The sequence below is a fragment of the Ursus maritimus genome, unplaced genomic scaffold, assembly GCF_017311325.1.
Source record: "Ursus maritimus isolate PB19 unplaced genomic scaffold, ASM1731132v1 scaffold_16, whole genome shotgun sequence".
Lineage (NCBI taxonomy): Eukaryota > Metazoa > Chordata > Mammalia > Carnivora > Ursidae > Ursus > Ursus maritimus.
In genome coordinates, this window is record NW_024424008.1 from 50,672,107 (window position 1) to 50,685,541 (window position 13,435).

Genomic DNA, 13,435 nt, shown 5'->3' on the forward strand with positions numbered 1-13,435 from the left:
GGGGGGGGGGGGGGGGGGGGGGGGGTCTGGCCTTTGGCCAGGGGACAGGAACTTCCTAACGATTTTGCAGGCGGAGCCCATCGGTCGGAACCTTGGGTCCCCGCAGAACCTTCATTCAGGGTCGCAGACCTGCGAGGCCCGGCTGCTAGGAGAAAGGTAGTGCGCGGAGCCCCCTTCCCAAGGAGGCCCATACAGAAAGGAATGAGAGGACCAGGCGGGGCGACAGACAGTCCAACGCTAGGTGCCCTGCAACAGCCTCAAACAAGGACTGCAGCCCTGTCGGAGGACGGTCAGGAAACAGGCTCCCTCCCCCTTCGTGTTCCCCCCAGGCCAGGCCAGGAGCCAGCTGGGGTGGGCCTCAAGGAGCCACCGGAGCTGGAAGGAGGGGGGCAGGCTCACATGAAGAGCTTGGCCTTTGCTCCTTCCTCCTTTAACAATTCAAAAAATGAAGAAACAGATGCTTCCCTTTCCTTTTTTTTTTACAAGGGCAGCATGCCACTCCTCATAGTCCTGCCTTTCCAGAAAGGGCGGATGTCCCCCCCCCCCAACTGTGCCAGCCAGCCAGCCCACCCATGGGGCTCCAAGCCTGAGTCAGAACAATAATCCCCACTTCTTACAGGTAATTGGCCCATTTTTATTTCCAAGATGCATTCATGTCCATCATCCCACTGTGTCGTTCCCCAAATCCTGGCCAGGCGGCCACCACATCCACAGCACAGATGTCAAAGCTGAAGCTTGAAGTCACTCGTCAAGCAAGGCTGAAGAGCAGGATGGGCTGGGTTGCCCTTTCCAGACCCATCCTGGGTCTTTTTTTAAAAAAGTGTGTGGCCAGGCCCTCAAATTCACACAGCTGTGCACCCATGCATGCCCATTCTCAAGCACACACCCCTGTCCACAGCCGGCCCCTCTCCACACTCAGGTACACGCGCCCCCGTGTGCATGCACACACGCACACGCACACACACAGCTTCACAAATCCGAGACCAAGGCAGAGCACTAACGGAGCCTTCCCTTCCATCCCCTCACAGGGCCTTGGGCCCGCTGCCCCTGCCCCATCTCCAGTGCGTCTTAACCACTCTGAGATAAGGGAGTGGGCGTTCTGAGCCGCAATGGGTGTCAAGGCCAGATTTGGGCGAGAACACTTTCCAGGTGTGGGTACTGGGATCCTGGCCCAGTTGGGCCAAAGAGAAGCCCAGGTGGGTTTCCAAAGAGAGCGCAGATGTCTCCAAGTGTGACTGGATGTACTGATACCACCAAGATGGGTCAAGGAGCCCTCAGACACCGAGCGTCGGAGTGACTAAGCTGTCTCTGTGTCAGCTGAGCAGAATAGGAGCGATGGACCTGGGCTTGAGGGCTGCTCTGTTGTTTGTGGACTCGGTGACATTGGGCAAGCGCTTTCATCTTTCTGAGCCTCAGTTTTATCATTGGAAGAGCGAGGGCCTGCTCAAGCAGTCTGTGGTTGTGGACTCCCTGACGTGAACCTCTGTTGGGTGGTGGGGACACAAGGCAAACAGCCTCTTTTGGGTAACTTTGGATTCCTTCTTAGCTCCTGGAACACTGGAATCCCCCCACTCCGAGTCTGGTCCCAGGGGGAGTCCAGCTCAGCCTATAGCAACAATAATGACTGGGTGTTGTGCACAGTCTTATTTCATTCATTCATTCATTCATTCATTCAACAAATCTGCAGTGGAAGTGGTATTGCCGCACCCACTTTACAGATAAGAAGCTGAGACGGGTATAAAATGATGGGGCCAAGACCAGAGTCTAGTCGTATCTTACTCCAGCCACTCCCCATTAGCCCCCTCCCCTCAAGTCTGGTTGAGAGCACCAGGGGCATGGGTCGCACAAGTCAGCTCAGGCAGTCTGCATGAGTTGGAGTCAGCCCCGTGCCCACCCGTCCCCGTGCCCAAGCATACATGGCATGCATGGGACGTCCCACTCACGGCAGCTTCTCATCCAGCTTTATTGGGAGGACAACAAGCTTGGGAGTGGGCCAGGTCTGGGGTGGGGTGGGAGGTGAGAATGCTGTCACTTTCAAGGGATTTTCGGGGCAGCCCAAGGAGCTGGCAGGGTGGACGGGCAGGAAGACTTGGGGCGTCGAGGTCTTAGACGGCATCAGAGGCTGGAGTCGGTTGGACCTCAGAGGCTAAATCCCAGAGCCCAGAGAACTTGTCCTTAAACGTGCTCCAGTAGTCTTTCAGGGAACTGATGCCATCGGTCATCCAGTCCCTGGGGATTAAATCAGTAAGGGGATGCAGTGGAGGTGGGGGTGAGAGTTCATCTGAAGGCAGTGGGGCCCCCACCATATCCCCACTGCCTCTCCCCTGACCCTCTCAACCTCACCCAGCCACGCTCCCGAGACCTCAGGCAGGGACCCTTTCAGCTGCCACCCCAGGCCGAAGAGATGCTGAGGGGGGTGATGGGACCCTAGCACAAGTCCAGCCTGTTTCTCCCTGTGGGGGCAGACCTTGGTGCCTCCCTGGGTCTGAGGCGAGTTGGACAGGAGTGACTGCGTGGGAGATGCGTAAGGCCCCGGCTGTCAGGCTATTCCAGGCAAATGATGCTTACTAGGGTTGCACAAGCTGGAGGCTCTGAGTGGGTTGGGGCAGAGGGACGCAGTCTCTCATTTGGAAAATCACCAGAGCACAAAGTAGCTGTGTGATCTGGGGCAAGTCATTTAACCTCTCTGAGCTTCAATTTTCTCTTCTGCAAAATGGCAAATATAATACCCACTCAGCAGCCAGTTCTGAGGACTAAGAGAGTCTGAATGGCTCCGCTATGGAAATGCTGGCTGACTCCAGGCGGTGGGGACGTGGGGGTGGGGAAGGGAGCTGGGAGAAGGGAGGACTTGAAGGCAGGGCAGGGTGGGAGAGGAAGGATGGACTTCCCGCTCACACCAGCCCCAGGGCTTGGCACAAGGCAGAAACACACACACACACACACACACACACACACACACACCAGCCGAAACCGGGTTGGATGGAGCCTCCCATGCCAACATCCACCAGCAAAGAGAATGGCAGCAAGAGCTAATGTGGCCTTCCTCAGAGACTTGCGGGGTGCCTAAAGGAGCAAGGAGGGCCCTTGGAGGGAAGCGAAGTGGGGTGGGGGGGAGGGGGGGAAGCATGCAGTCCCGCCTTCACCGCCTCTCCCCCAGCAGGCAGCCACGGCCAGGGCCCTCTGGAGGAGTCAGGGCCAGGAGCCGGCACCGAGACACGGGGGCATACCTGGCCCGCTGGGCCACCTGGGACTCCTGCACGCTGGTCAGCGTGTCCTGGGCTGTCTTGGTGGCGTGCTGCACGTATCCCTGCATAAGGCCCAGTAGGGAGGGGTCCTCTGCCTCCTGAGCTCCTGCCAGGAGAGCAGGGCAGAGTGGGATGGATCAGCCTCTGCGGAGCCCTTGGCTTCTGCCCAGACACCCACCTGGGCCTGGGATCCTCAAGCCATCCCCAAGGGTCCTCCAGGCAGACAGCCGCCCGCACCCTGTCCCCAGCCCAGTCCCCACGAGCTGCTTACGGGCAGAGGCCAGGAGAACCAGGAAGGCAGCGACAAGGAGGACCCGGGGCTGCATGGCGCCTCTGTTCCTGAGGGGAAGCATCTTGTGAGGGGTACCTTAACCCCCGCCCCCCCACCCTGGACCCTCCCTGGGAAGTGGTGCGGCCCCAACAGTAGTAGATCCTGAGCCGGGCCAAGCCGGGAGGAGAAAGGGCCTGCTGCCGGCTAACGTGGGAGACGAAGGGCTTGCAGACACTGGCGCCTCCAGAGCCAGGCTGAGGGAGAGCACGGGGCAGCACAGGACAGAGAGCAGAAAACCCACCAGACCAGGAATCAGGACACCTGGGTTCTGGCCTGGCTCCTGCTGCGAACATGCCGAACATGCCGGGTGACTTGGGGTAGATCTCTGCCCCTGTCCAGGCCTCAGTTTTCCTGTCTGGGGTAGGACTGGGCTCTGAGGCTCCTTGCAGGCCTAAACATGCAGACTGAGGGCAAAGTGTGCCCATTCGGAGCCATTCCAGCCCCAGCTGTGACACTACACTCTATGTGGCTTTGGACAAGTGCCCCGCCTTCCATGAGCCTTGGTGTCCCCCAGCATGCAGTTGGAGGTGGGGGCTGCTCCACGAGCCTGCGGCTTCCTTGGCCCCAGCAAGGTCTTCTCCAGACTGCGCTGGCTGGTCTGAGCAGGGAGCCTCCTCTGCCCCTCTCCATCCTGCTCTCCGTTCTCCCTCCCCCTCCTCCTCCCCAGGGGGCATTACCTGGAGCAGCTGCCTCTTGGGATGAACTGAGCAGGCAAACAAGAGGGTTCTGACCTGTTTTATATTGTCTCCAGGACCGGAGGCACGGAGGGCTCAGTGAGCCGGGCAAAGGTCACCTGCTGATCAGTCTAGACCAGGGCCTGAGGCAGGGTGCCCAGATGCAGCCAGGCCTGCTGGGAGTGTTGGGAAATCTCTGTGTCCTTCAGTGCCCACCCTGCTCTCCTGCTACTCCACAGCCCAGAGGAGTTCAGACACTGGGGAGGCCCCATTTCTTCCAAGCAGCCTGGCTCCCCAGGGAGAGGCTGGTGATAAGGGAAAGGGATTAGGGCACAAGCCAGGGGCCTCTGGGCCCATCTCAGCCTTTCACACATAGTTTGCAGATCCCTCCCCACCCCCCTCGCCCTGCAAACAGCCTGGAAGGGGTGGGGGCTGGACTGAGAAGGTGAGGGGCTTCTTCAGGCTCGGGAACAACTCAGTGTTGGGGTGGGGTGTCTAGAGTGAAGTCACAGAAGACCTATGGGCGGAGGCTTGTGTGGGGAGGTTGACGCAGTGGAGTTTACACAGCCCCTCCCCAGCATCTGCCCCTCTGCACTTCGGTCCCAGGTGCTGCTTACCCAGGAGTCTCTCTGAGCTGATCAGGGGTTGGTGGGAGAATAGCAAAAGCTGCTCTGAGCCCAAGGCCTTTGTCTGCGGCTCAAGGCTGAGGCCTCCCCCAGACTGTGCTGGCTGGGATCGAGTTCCAGCAGTGAGCACCCCTCATCTCAGGTCTTGGTTTCCCTCGTGGCCTGCTGGCTGGGCAGGGAGCTGGAAGGAAGCTAGGCTGCAGTGTGGCCAGTCTGGTAGGGAGAGGGTGCAGAGGAGCTCTGCGGGGGCTGTCCAGGAGAGGCCTCGGGCCTTTCTTGGGGTGAGGTGTCCCTGGGCCTGCACTGGGAGCCATAGCCTGGATAGCAGGATCGGGGAGGCTAAGACTTTGGAACCAAGAAATCCTAGGCTTAAATGATGCCTTTGACACTGACTCCTATGACCCAGGGCCAGAGACATAACATCTCAGAGCCTCATTTTTCCTCCCTTGAAAAAAGGGATGGAACATCAATATACCAAGAATTGTGTTGCAAAGTAAATGAGATATGTACAAAGCAACTGGTTCGTGGAGGGAGCTTGATAAATCTCTCTTTCTTCCTCCCAAATACCTTGTCCGTCCCCAGACAGCATAGTCTGAAAGCAGGAGGAGCCCCCAATGTAGAAATAGGACTTTGGGCAGGTAGCCATCTTCTCAGGAAGAAGCAAATAACCCGACAATGTGAAATCAAAGACCTGAGAAAGTGGCCTGACTCCACCCTCAGAATTCTTTATTATTGGTTGAGACTTGAAGTTTCTCCATTAGAAATTCATTCCTTTGACTTAAATCTTGTATTCTGTTAAAATACAAATACACCCTGTGAAGAAGATATTAATAACCCCATTTTATAGTAAGAAACCTAGGGCTCACGAGGCTGAGATGGACCCAAGTACACAGAGCCCATCGCCGGTAGAGCTGGGAACCAGAATCCAGGTCTTCAAGTACCTACACGAGTACCAAGCAGCTTGGAGAGATGAGACCCTCAGGGATTTATCAGTCACTCATATACTTCTTCCTGAGCAGAATCTGGAGATGGGGATGGGGAGGAAAGGAAGCTGATCTGGTCACTGAAGGATATGAGCACTGGGGAGGGCAGAGAGCAACAGTGCCCATGTGGCTCTTCTGTTCTGGCCTGACCCTCAGCCCCAGAGGTGAAGGCCACAGTGGGAATCCAGATTCCAGGCTGGGTTGGAGTACAAAGTCCTCGGCCCCTGGGCATACTAGAATGGGCCTGGCTGGATCCCTTGGCCCTGGACTGTCCAACTCCCTTTGCCTGTGTGTGTGGAGGGTCTGGAGGAACCTGTCCTCTCTCTCCTGTGTAGCAACGGGCCCCCTGAGGATAGCGAGGTCAGAAGATGGGGGCAGAGAGACCCAGCAGGGGGTTGCTGAGCTGGGTAGAGAACCCAGGTGTGCCGGCCCATGCAGCAGGGGTGTGGCATGCCAGGACTCCTGGGCCGTTTTCTCTTTCAAAGGGCTCGGTGCATTTGAGTGCCTGGACCCCTCTGGGCAGTCTCAGTAGGGGCTATCTTGGTAGGGGCCCTCTCAGTGGCCAGCCTAAGCCACCTGGCCCTCCGTATTCTCTCCCTCCCTCCCTCCCTCCCATGCTGGCTCCCCTGGAATGAGGAGACTGCTCTGGGCCTTGCGCAAGACTGGCTCTAAGGAGTAACCAGCAGCAGTGGGTGGGGAGGGGGGAGGAGGCTTGACAAGCTGGAGGCAAAAATGGTCCTCTGGGGTGGGGCCGACTGAGCTTACTTGTGTCCGTTGAGGCTTGGCGCACGAGCCTCTGTGACCCATGCCCCTGCCAGTAGGCTGGACTGGGAGCCCCGACTCAGCCCTGCCAGCCGGAAGACCTGGAGAGGCCAGCGTCTGTGCCCAGAGAGAACCAGAGGCCCCGCTGGAGGCAGAGTCCCACTTCCATCAGCAGCTCAACACTCAGACCAGGCACTCATTCTCCCCGGCTCCCAGCTCAAATCCTTTCACAGCCTGATACAAAACATGCCCACTGACGTGGGGAGAGAAATGCACTCATTGATGGCACCCGCCCACGACCCGTCAGGACGCAGCACCCCCTCCTCATGGCTGTGGCTGCTCACATCAGCCCGCAGCAGTCCACACCAGTCCACACCAGTCCGCACTGGTCCCTTAGCGGCATGCCCGGCTTTGTGCCCACAGACAGCAGAAGGAGTGGCACACTTATGCGACTCTGTACACGTCCTAGCAGATGCTCTCAGACACACTCAGACAGGTGCAGACACTCCTGGTGGGCGTCCACCTGAGCAAGTGAGACAGAGCCTGTCACATGCTGGTGGCCCTTGCTGTTCGACGATGAGTCCAAGAAGTCAAACTGAGCTGAGGTGTCCTTGCTGACTCATTGCTCTTTGCATCTCGGGCCCCAGGGGAAGGGACCGGGGCGAGCACTGACCTTCATGCCTACCCCAGGCCGGACTGTGCCCGACGTGGGAACAGGAGCAGGCGTGATAGGCCAGTGTTGCGGGGAGGGACGGCTTCCAGGGCTGAGACCTGGCTCGTGCTTGGTGAGCACCTACTGTGTGCCAGTCATCATTCCCAGCATGACACGGTTGTCTCACTGAGTCCTCGCAGCCCAGGAGGCGGGTACGACTCTGCCCATTGGAGGTGGTTGAGGCTCAGACAGATTAGGAGATCTGCCCTGTCCCCACACGGACAGTAAGCAGGGAGCCCAGATACAAACCCAGGGAGTCCGACACCAGAATCGGAGCCCTTCACAGCTGCTGGGAGATGGGAAGAGCCGCTCCAGGGAGGCAGAGCTCCCTGGTACTGGAGGCCACTGTGGTGGCATGGGGACGCCGCGGGGTGCAGGCAGCAGAAGGCCTTCCGGCTGTCTTCAATCCCATGAGACATCAAGCCACTGCTAGAAGATGAACCATGGGGGCCTGATAGGTCAGGGTTAACACACCCGTGGTCTCCAGGAGCCCAGCTTCGCGCTGGGCACTGCACTCTCACGTGGGTGCCGACAGTGCCGTAGCATGGGGCTCATTTGCTGGTCGGTGCAGGTGGCCTGGTCCAGCAGAGCGACTCACGCTGACCAGGCTGCATTGTCTTCTCGGTGGATGGCTTTCTGTAATTGTGTGTGCGACCTCATTTGTAGAGAACGTTAGAAGTCATATAGAAGACCTCCTGCCTCCCACCCCCATCCCCCAGTGCGAAGTCCCCTAAGAGGCTCAGGTCCTGCGATTCAGCGTAGGGAGTAGGCTGACTACTCCTGCCCAGGGAGTGTGGCTGGGCTGGGGGCAGGAATCAGGCCTCAGGCCAGCCATTCTCCCTGCACGCTCCCCACCCCCCCGAGCCCCCAGAGGGCTGGGCCTGATTTTGCCATTCTCACTGGAGGGGTAAGCGTTCTACTGGGCCTTCTGCCATGGTCCAAACCAGGAAAACAATACTATTACTAATAACAACTACTTTGTAGTGTTTACTCTGCGTTATACTACTCACGTCATGAGCAACACCTCATTTACATATGCTCAGCAACCCCATGTTTCAAAGGAGAAACTGAGGCTCAGAGTTAGGCCAAGCTGAATCACAAAACCCAGGTGACCCAGCTTGGCAGTGGTGGGACAGGAAGCACACTTACAATGAACCCTTTCAGTACAGGGCCCTGCCCATTCCACCAGCCTGCCCAAAGGCTGGCAGGAGCCCCCTCCTCCCGGGCACACCTGGACCAGAGCTCTGGATCTTAGCTTGCTGTCCCTAGCTGTGGCCCTGGGTGTCCCAGTCCAGTGTCCGGTGCTCTGAGATGGAGTCAGAGTAGGGGATGTTCTGGGGAAGGGCTCTCTTCCCTGAGGCAGACAGAGGACGTGTGAACCTTGCCCCCCAAACCTGGCTCTGACCCCAGAATTGTGCAGCACCTCTGGGGCATGCGTCCCTGGCTCAAGGGCTCCCTAGGCCTCCTTTCTCCCACAGCTCATGGCCCCCTGCCCTCCCTTTTGTACTGGGTGGGGCACAAATACAGAACAGTTTCTTCTGAGTGCTGCCCGAGCCCTGGTCTGCTGTCAGCTGCCACGTTGTCTTGGGTCACCAAAGTCCAAGAGGCCTCCTGGGAATGTGTCACCTTCCAGCGTGGAGTCACACTGGGAGGGAGGTGGGGAGGGCAGCCTGCTGGGGGTTTAAATGTCTGGCTGGCTCCGAGGCTCAGGCAGTCCGGACAGCGGCACAGGTGAGCTGCGTGAGAACCCCTCCTCTGGCCCCCTTGACTCCAGGAAGGATCCAGTGCGGTACGAGGCTCTTCCAGTCCAGCGAGAAGCCCAGGATGTTCCTGAAAGCTGTGGTCCTGACCCTGGCCCTGGTGGCTGTCACTGGTGAGTAGCCTTTGGATGGGGCTCTTGGGCAGGACCCATCTCCCGAGTCAGATGGGCAGGGTGGAGAGTCTGGAGCCCAGGCAAGAGGACAGTTCCAAATGCCTGTCATCCCCCAGCTGGACGCAGAAGGCTGCCCACCTGCCATGCGGTTCACAGAAGGGCTGGCCTCTTCCCAATGTTCTGCCCACTGGCATTGGTGCTATCCCAGTGTTACAGGCCCCTGTGCTTTTAATGAGGGAAACACAGAGGGGGAGATCAGTGGTTGGGCTCCCCCACCATCAGCCAGTCTGCAGCTCAGGGCTGGTGCAGAGGGGTAAGGAAGGAGATAGGTCCTCATGAATCACTCTGTTTCCTGCCTAGGTGCCCGGGCTGAGGTCAGTGCTGACCAGGTGGCCACTGTGCTGTGGGACTACTTTAGTCAGCTGAGCAACAATGCCAAGGAAGCCGTGGAACATCTCCAGCAGTCGGAGCTCACCCAGCAGCTCAAGTAAGAGGCACGACTTGCTGGGTGGGACTTCTTAAAGGCCATGCAATGCGTTGGCAAGGACTGAGCTCAAAGGCCAGAGACCTGAGCTTAGGATACCCATTGCCCTGCACTAACTCACCCAGTGACCCTGAGGTCTCCAGATCTGGGATCCACATAGGCAAACAGGGGTTTGGACTAATAATCCCTAAGGAATCTTCCTGTTTGAACTTTCTAGAGTGTGACAGATGGCCACATCCTAGCATTGAGAGTCATGGGAGAAAGGGAGGGAGGGAAATGTCATGGGAACTGAGTCCTAAGACATTCCAGAAGGACGGGCGTCTGTGAAATCATGGGAAAGGAAGTGGGGATATTTGGGAAGCCTCTGAGGGTGGGCACGTGCAAGGAAACTAGTATTTTGAATCCCTAAAAGACTGGAAAAGGTCCAGAGCATAACATTCTATTAATGAACGTGATCTCCATCACAGCAATTCTGAACTGGGAAGGACTTCAAAGTCTGCCCTTTTTACTTTACAGGCGTGTGGTGGGTTGGGGGGAGGGTGGGAAGCAGACTACTAGAGGTGGGTCCTGTGATTCAAGGTCGGGGGGAGAGTCAGAGATACAAGGTAATCACTTAGTCTATTACATCCGCGCTCTCAAACCATGATCTTCCTGTGAACTCAATATCCCTGAACACTCACCTGTCTCAGGCAGGTGTGTATAAGGAGACAAGGTCCGGGCATGTAATGCCAAGTGTAACAGTGGCCCCCTTGTGTCCCTCCCCTGCAGTGCCCTCTTCCAGGACAAGATTGGGCAGGTGAACACCTACACCGATAACCTGCAGAAGAAGCTGGTGCCCTTTGCCACGGAGCTGCACGAACGCCTGAGCAAGGACTCCGAGAAGCTGAAGGAGGAGATTCGGAAGGAGCTGGAGGACCTGCGGGCCCGGCTGCTGCCCCACGCCAACGAGGTGAGCCAGAAGATCGGGGACAACATGCGCGAGCTGCAGCAGCGCTTCGGGCCATACGCGGATGAGCTGCGCACCCAGGTCAACACTCACGCCGAGCAACTGCGAAACCAGCTGGCTTCCCACGCGCAGCGCATGCAGACCGCGCTGCGCCAGAACGTGGACGACCTGCAGGCCTCCCTGACACCCTACGCAGATGAGTTGAAGGCCAAGATCGACCAGAATGTCGAAGAGCTCAAGGGGCGCCTCACGCCCTACGCGGATGAGCTCAAGGTCAAGATCGACCAGAACGTGGAGGAGCTGCGCCGCATCCTGGCTCCCTACGCGCAGGACGTCCAGGAGAAGCTCAACCACCAGCTCGAGGGGCTGGCCTTCCAGATGAAGAAGAATGCCGAGGAGCTGAAGGCCAAGATCTCGGCCAACGCGGATGAGCTGCGGCAGAGGCTGGGGCCCGTGGCTGAGGACGTGCGTGGCAAGCTGAGGGACAATACCCAGGAGCTGCAGAAATTGCTGGCCGAGCTGAGCAGCCACCTGGACCAGCAGGTGGAGGAGTTCCGCCGCAACGTGGGGCCCTACGGGGAGACCTTCAACAAAGCCCTTCTGCAGCAGGTGGAGGAGCTGAGGCAGAAGCTGGGCCCCCACGCAGGGGATGTGGAAGACCACCTGAGCTTCCTGGAGAAGGACCTGAGGGACGAGGTCAACTCTTTTTTCAGCACCCTCAAGGAGAAAGAGAACCAGGACATGCTTGTGGCCGTCCCCGAGGAGCAGCAGACACTAGTCCCTTTAGAGAGCTGAGCTGTCCCTGGTGTTCACGCCCCACCATGGACACCTGCCCTGCCCGGCCACCTGTCTGTCTGTCTGCCCCAAGGCAGTTCTGGTACAAGCTTGAGGACACATGTCCAGTGGAAAATGACACTACCTCTCGCTACACAATAAAGCTGCTGAGAAACTAGTCCAGGCTGGTTGCAGTGTGACTTCTCACTGTTGGTGCGCCCCAGGTGGGGCAAAACCATGGCAAAGCTTAGCAGGGGCAAGGCTTGGAGGGACACCACGGCTGGGGAGATGAAGTTGTAGGAGGGGGAAGGGCAGGGTGTGCTGAGAGGGGTGCAGGGGGTGGAGGGGGTGCTCTAAAGGGAGGTGGACAAACATGTCACACATTACCCGAAGACAACATATGCAGCCTGCTTCTATTCACTTAGCCAACAGATGTTTATCGAATGCCCTCAATGTGTCCGCCACTGTTCTAGGCAGCAGACAGTGAGCCAAAGAGCTTTTGCGGAGCATGGGTCTGACACTGCTTCACTCTGAGGGGCCACGGAGGTAGGCTTGACCGGGTCCCGGCCTTTGAAGAGCTCACAGCACAGTGGGGGAGACTGTCCTTCCTTCCATAAGCTCTTCTGGGCCTTTAACTGGACTGACTTATGTGAATTTTGGTTTACTCCACCCCATCTCATTCCCATTATAGGACTGATTCATGCTTATTTCAGAAATTTCTTGACTGCTAAACCCATGGTGTCCAGAGCTCAGGAATGCAGCTGGAGACAGGGATGAGTCCTGGGAGGTAGGGCGGAGCAGTTGCCTGCGGCCTCAGGGCCCTGCTATGTTCTGCCCAGGAGCCTCGTGTGAAGGGGCTGGCCTGTCTGGGGCTGAGGCTCCCAGCCCCTGGCGGAGGGGGCAGGGAGAGAGGGACTGGGCTCTAAATAGTCCCAGCACAGGCAGCTACGGGCAGCTGCAGCCTCTGGAGTGGGCTCTCCCCCAACCCTCGGAGACTCAGAGACCCCCTCAAGGAGGGAGCCCCAGAGAAGGGCCAGTTCGAGCTTGGTCCCAAATGACTTGACATCCTGGCTGTTACCTCTGACCCCAAGTCTGCAAGTCCAGCCCAGCATCCCTTTCCTTCCCCGAGTGGGGTGCTGGCTTTTTAGGGTTTTCCTCAAAGACACCCAGAACGTGCCCTGGGAGGCAGGGCCCTGGTAGTAGTTTCTGGGGCCTTCATCCCTCTAGCCCTCCATGCCTCCATCACAAGGTGCCTCCAGGATGGGGGCCCGCAGGCCTAGCCCACTCTGGTCCTGGTGTCAGCCTGAGCACCCGCCTACGGGGAAGGATTCTGCCTGGAAATCAGGCAAACCTGAATTGGGATCCTGGCTTTTCCACTCACCATTGGGTGATTTGGGGCAGATCATTTGACCTCTTTTGGAGAATAGGGATGACAGAAACACTCACGGAGGTTTTCAGCGTCTGGTGGAACAGCGCATGCTAAACACTCAGCACAAAATCGAGCAGAGTCCACGTGCAACAACTGTTCACACTCGGCTGGGGCTGTTGCCGTGGCACCACAGACGCCCAAGAAAAGGAAGTGATTTCCTCTCCCTGCTCGCTCCTCCTCCCCTCTGTGCCGGACCATACACGCTACAACATGAGGCTCGTTGAAGGCAGACTCCAGCGTCCCTCCCGGCCCCAGCTTCTCTCGCTCTCACGCCGTGGGTCAGTAAGGCCGCTGCCGCCCCCTGCACACCTGGCCCCCTGCACACCTGGCCCCCTCTCAGGCCAGGAACCTACCTGTGAAGACAGCTTGGCAACCCACAGGCACTTGGAGGTTCACCGGCTGGCTTTGGGAAAGGGCCAGCTAGAACAAGGCACTAAAAGGAAGTGGGGCAGAGAGTGGGCATTTCTGAGTGGATCTGGAAGCTTTAGAGATGTTCCCAGACTTCACTGGAGGGCCACTGGTGGAGCACTGCCTCTGGGACCCCTGGAAGCCTTAGTGTCTCCTACAGCATGGTTCATAGTAGGAGTCCTAGATAG

The 13,435-nt window shown here is 58.1% G+C and overlaps 2 protein-coding genes across 3 annotated transcripts; one reads left to right on the plus strand and one right to left on the minus strand.

The window, feature by feature from the left end:
* Positions 1–1,944: 1,944 nt before the first annotated feature.
* On the minus strand, positions 1,945–4,382 carry APOC3 (apolipoprotein C3). Of its 2 annotated transcripts, none has more exons than XM_008690040.2 (4): positions 4,308–4,382; positions 3,517–3,584; positions 3,228–3,351; positions 1,945–2,229 (listed from the first exon to the last, which is right to left on the minus strand). In XM_008690040.2, the coding sequence occupies exons 2-4, from the start codon at positions 3,569–3,571 to the stop codon at positions 2,106–2,108; spliced, it is 303 nt and encodes a 100-aa protein (XP_008688262.1). In that variant the 5' UTR covers positions 3,572–3,584; positions 4,308–4,382; the 3' UTR covers positions 1,945–2,105. The 2 variants fall into 2 exon arrangements, with proteins under 2 accessions (XP_008688262.1, XP_008688261.1); XM_008690039.2 differs by having other exon boundaries at positions 4,254–4,358.
* Positions 4,383–9,157: 4,775 nt separating this feature from the next.
* Positions 9,158–11,431, plus strand: APOA4 (apolipoprotein A4). Its single transcript, XM_040630654.1, has 3 exons — positions 9,158–9,206; positions 9,567–9,693; positions 10,459–11,431. The coding sequence occupies exons 1-3, from the start codon at positions 9,158–9,160 to the stop codon at positions 11,429–11,431; spliced, it is 1,149 nt and encodes a 382-aa protein (XP_040486588.1).
* Positions 11,432–13,435: the final 2,004 nt, after the last annotated feature.

What these genes read in the sequence shown, in the direction of transcription:
- APOC3 (XM_008690040.2), bottom strand. Translation starts at nt 3,571, where the DNA reads ATGCAGCCCCGGGTCCTCCTTGTCGCTGCCTTCCTGGTTCTCCTGGCC. An exon ending in GGTTCTCCTGGCCTCTGCCC is followed by an intron (nt 3,352 to 3,516) that starts GTAAGCAGCTCG and finishes CTCTCCTGGCAG; the next exon opens with GAGCTCAGGAGGCAGAGGAC. An exon ending in CAGGTGGCCCAGCGGGCCAG is followed by an intron (nt 2,230 to 3,227) that starts GTATGCCCCCGT and finishes TTTAATCCCCAG; the next exon opens with GGACTGGATGACCGATGGCA.
- APOA4 (XM_040630654.1), top strand. Translation starts at nt 9,158, where the DNA reads ATGTTCCTGAAAGCTGTGGTCCTGACCCTGGCCCTGGTGGCTGTCACT. An exon ending in GGCCCTGGTGGCTGTCACTG is followed by an intron (nt 9,207 to 9,566) that starts GTGAGTAGCCTT and finishes TTTCCTGCCTAG; the next exon opens with GTGCCCGGGCTGAGGTCAGT. An exon ending in GAGCTCACCCAGCAGCTCAA is followed by an intron (nt 9,694 to 10,458) that starts GTAAGAGGCACG and finishes CCTCCCCTGCAG; the next exon opens with TGCCCTCTTCCAGGACAAGA.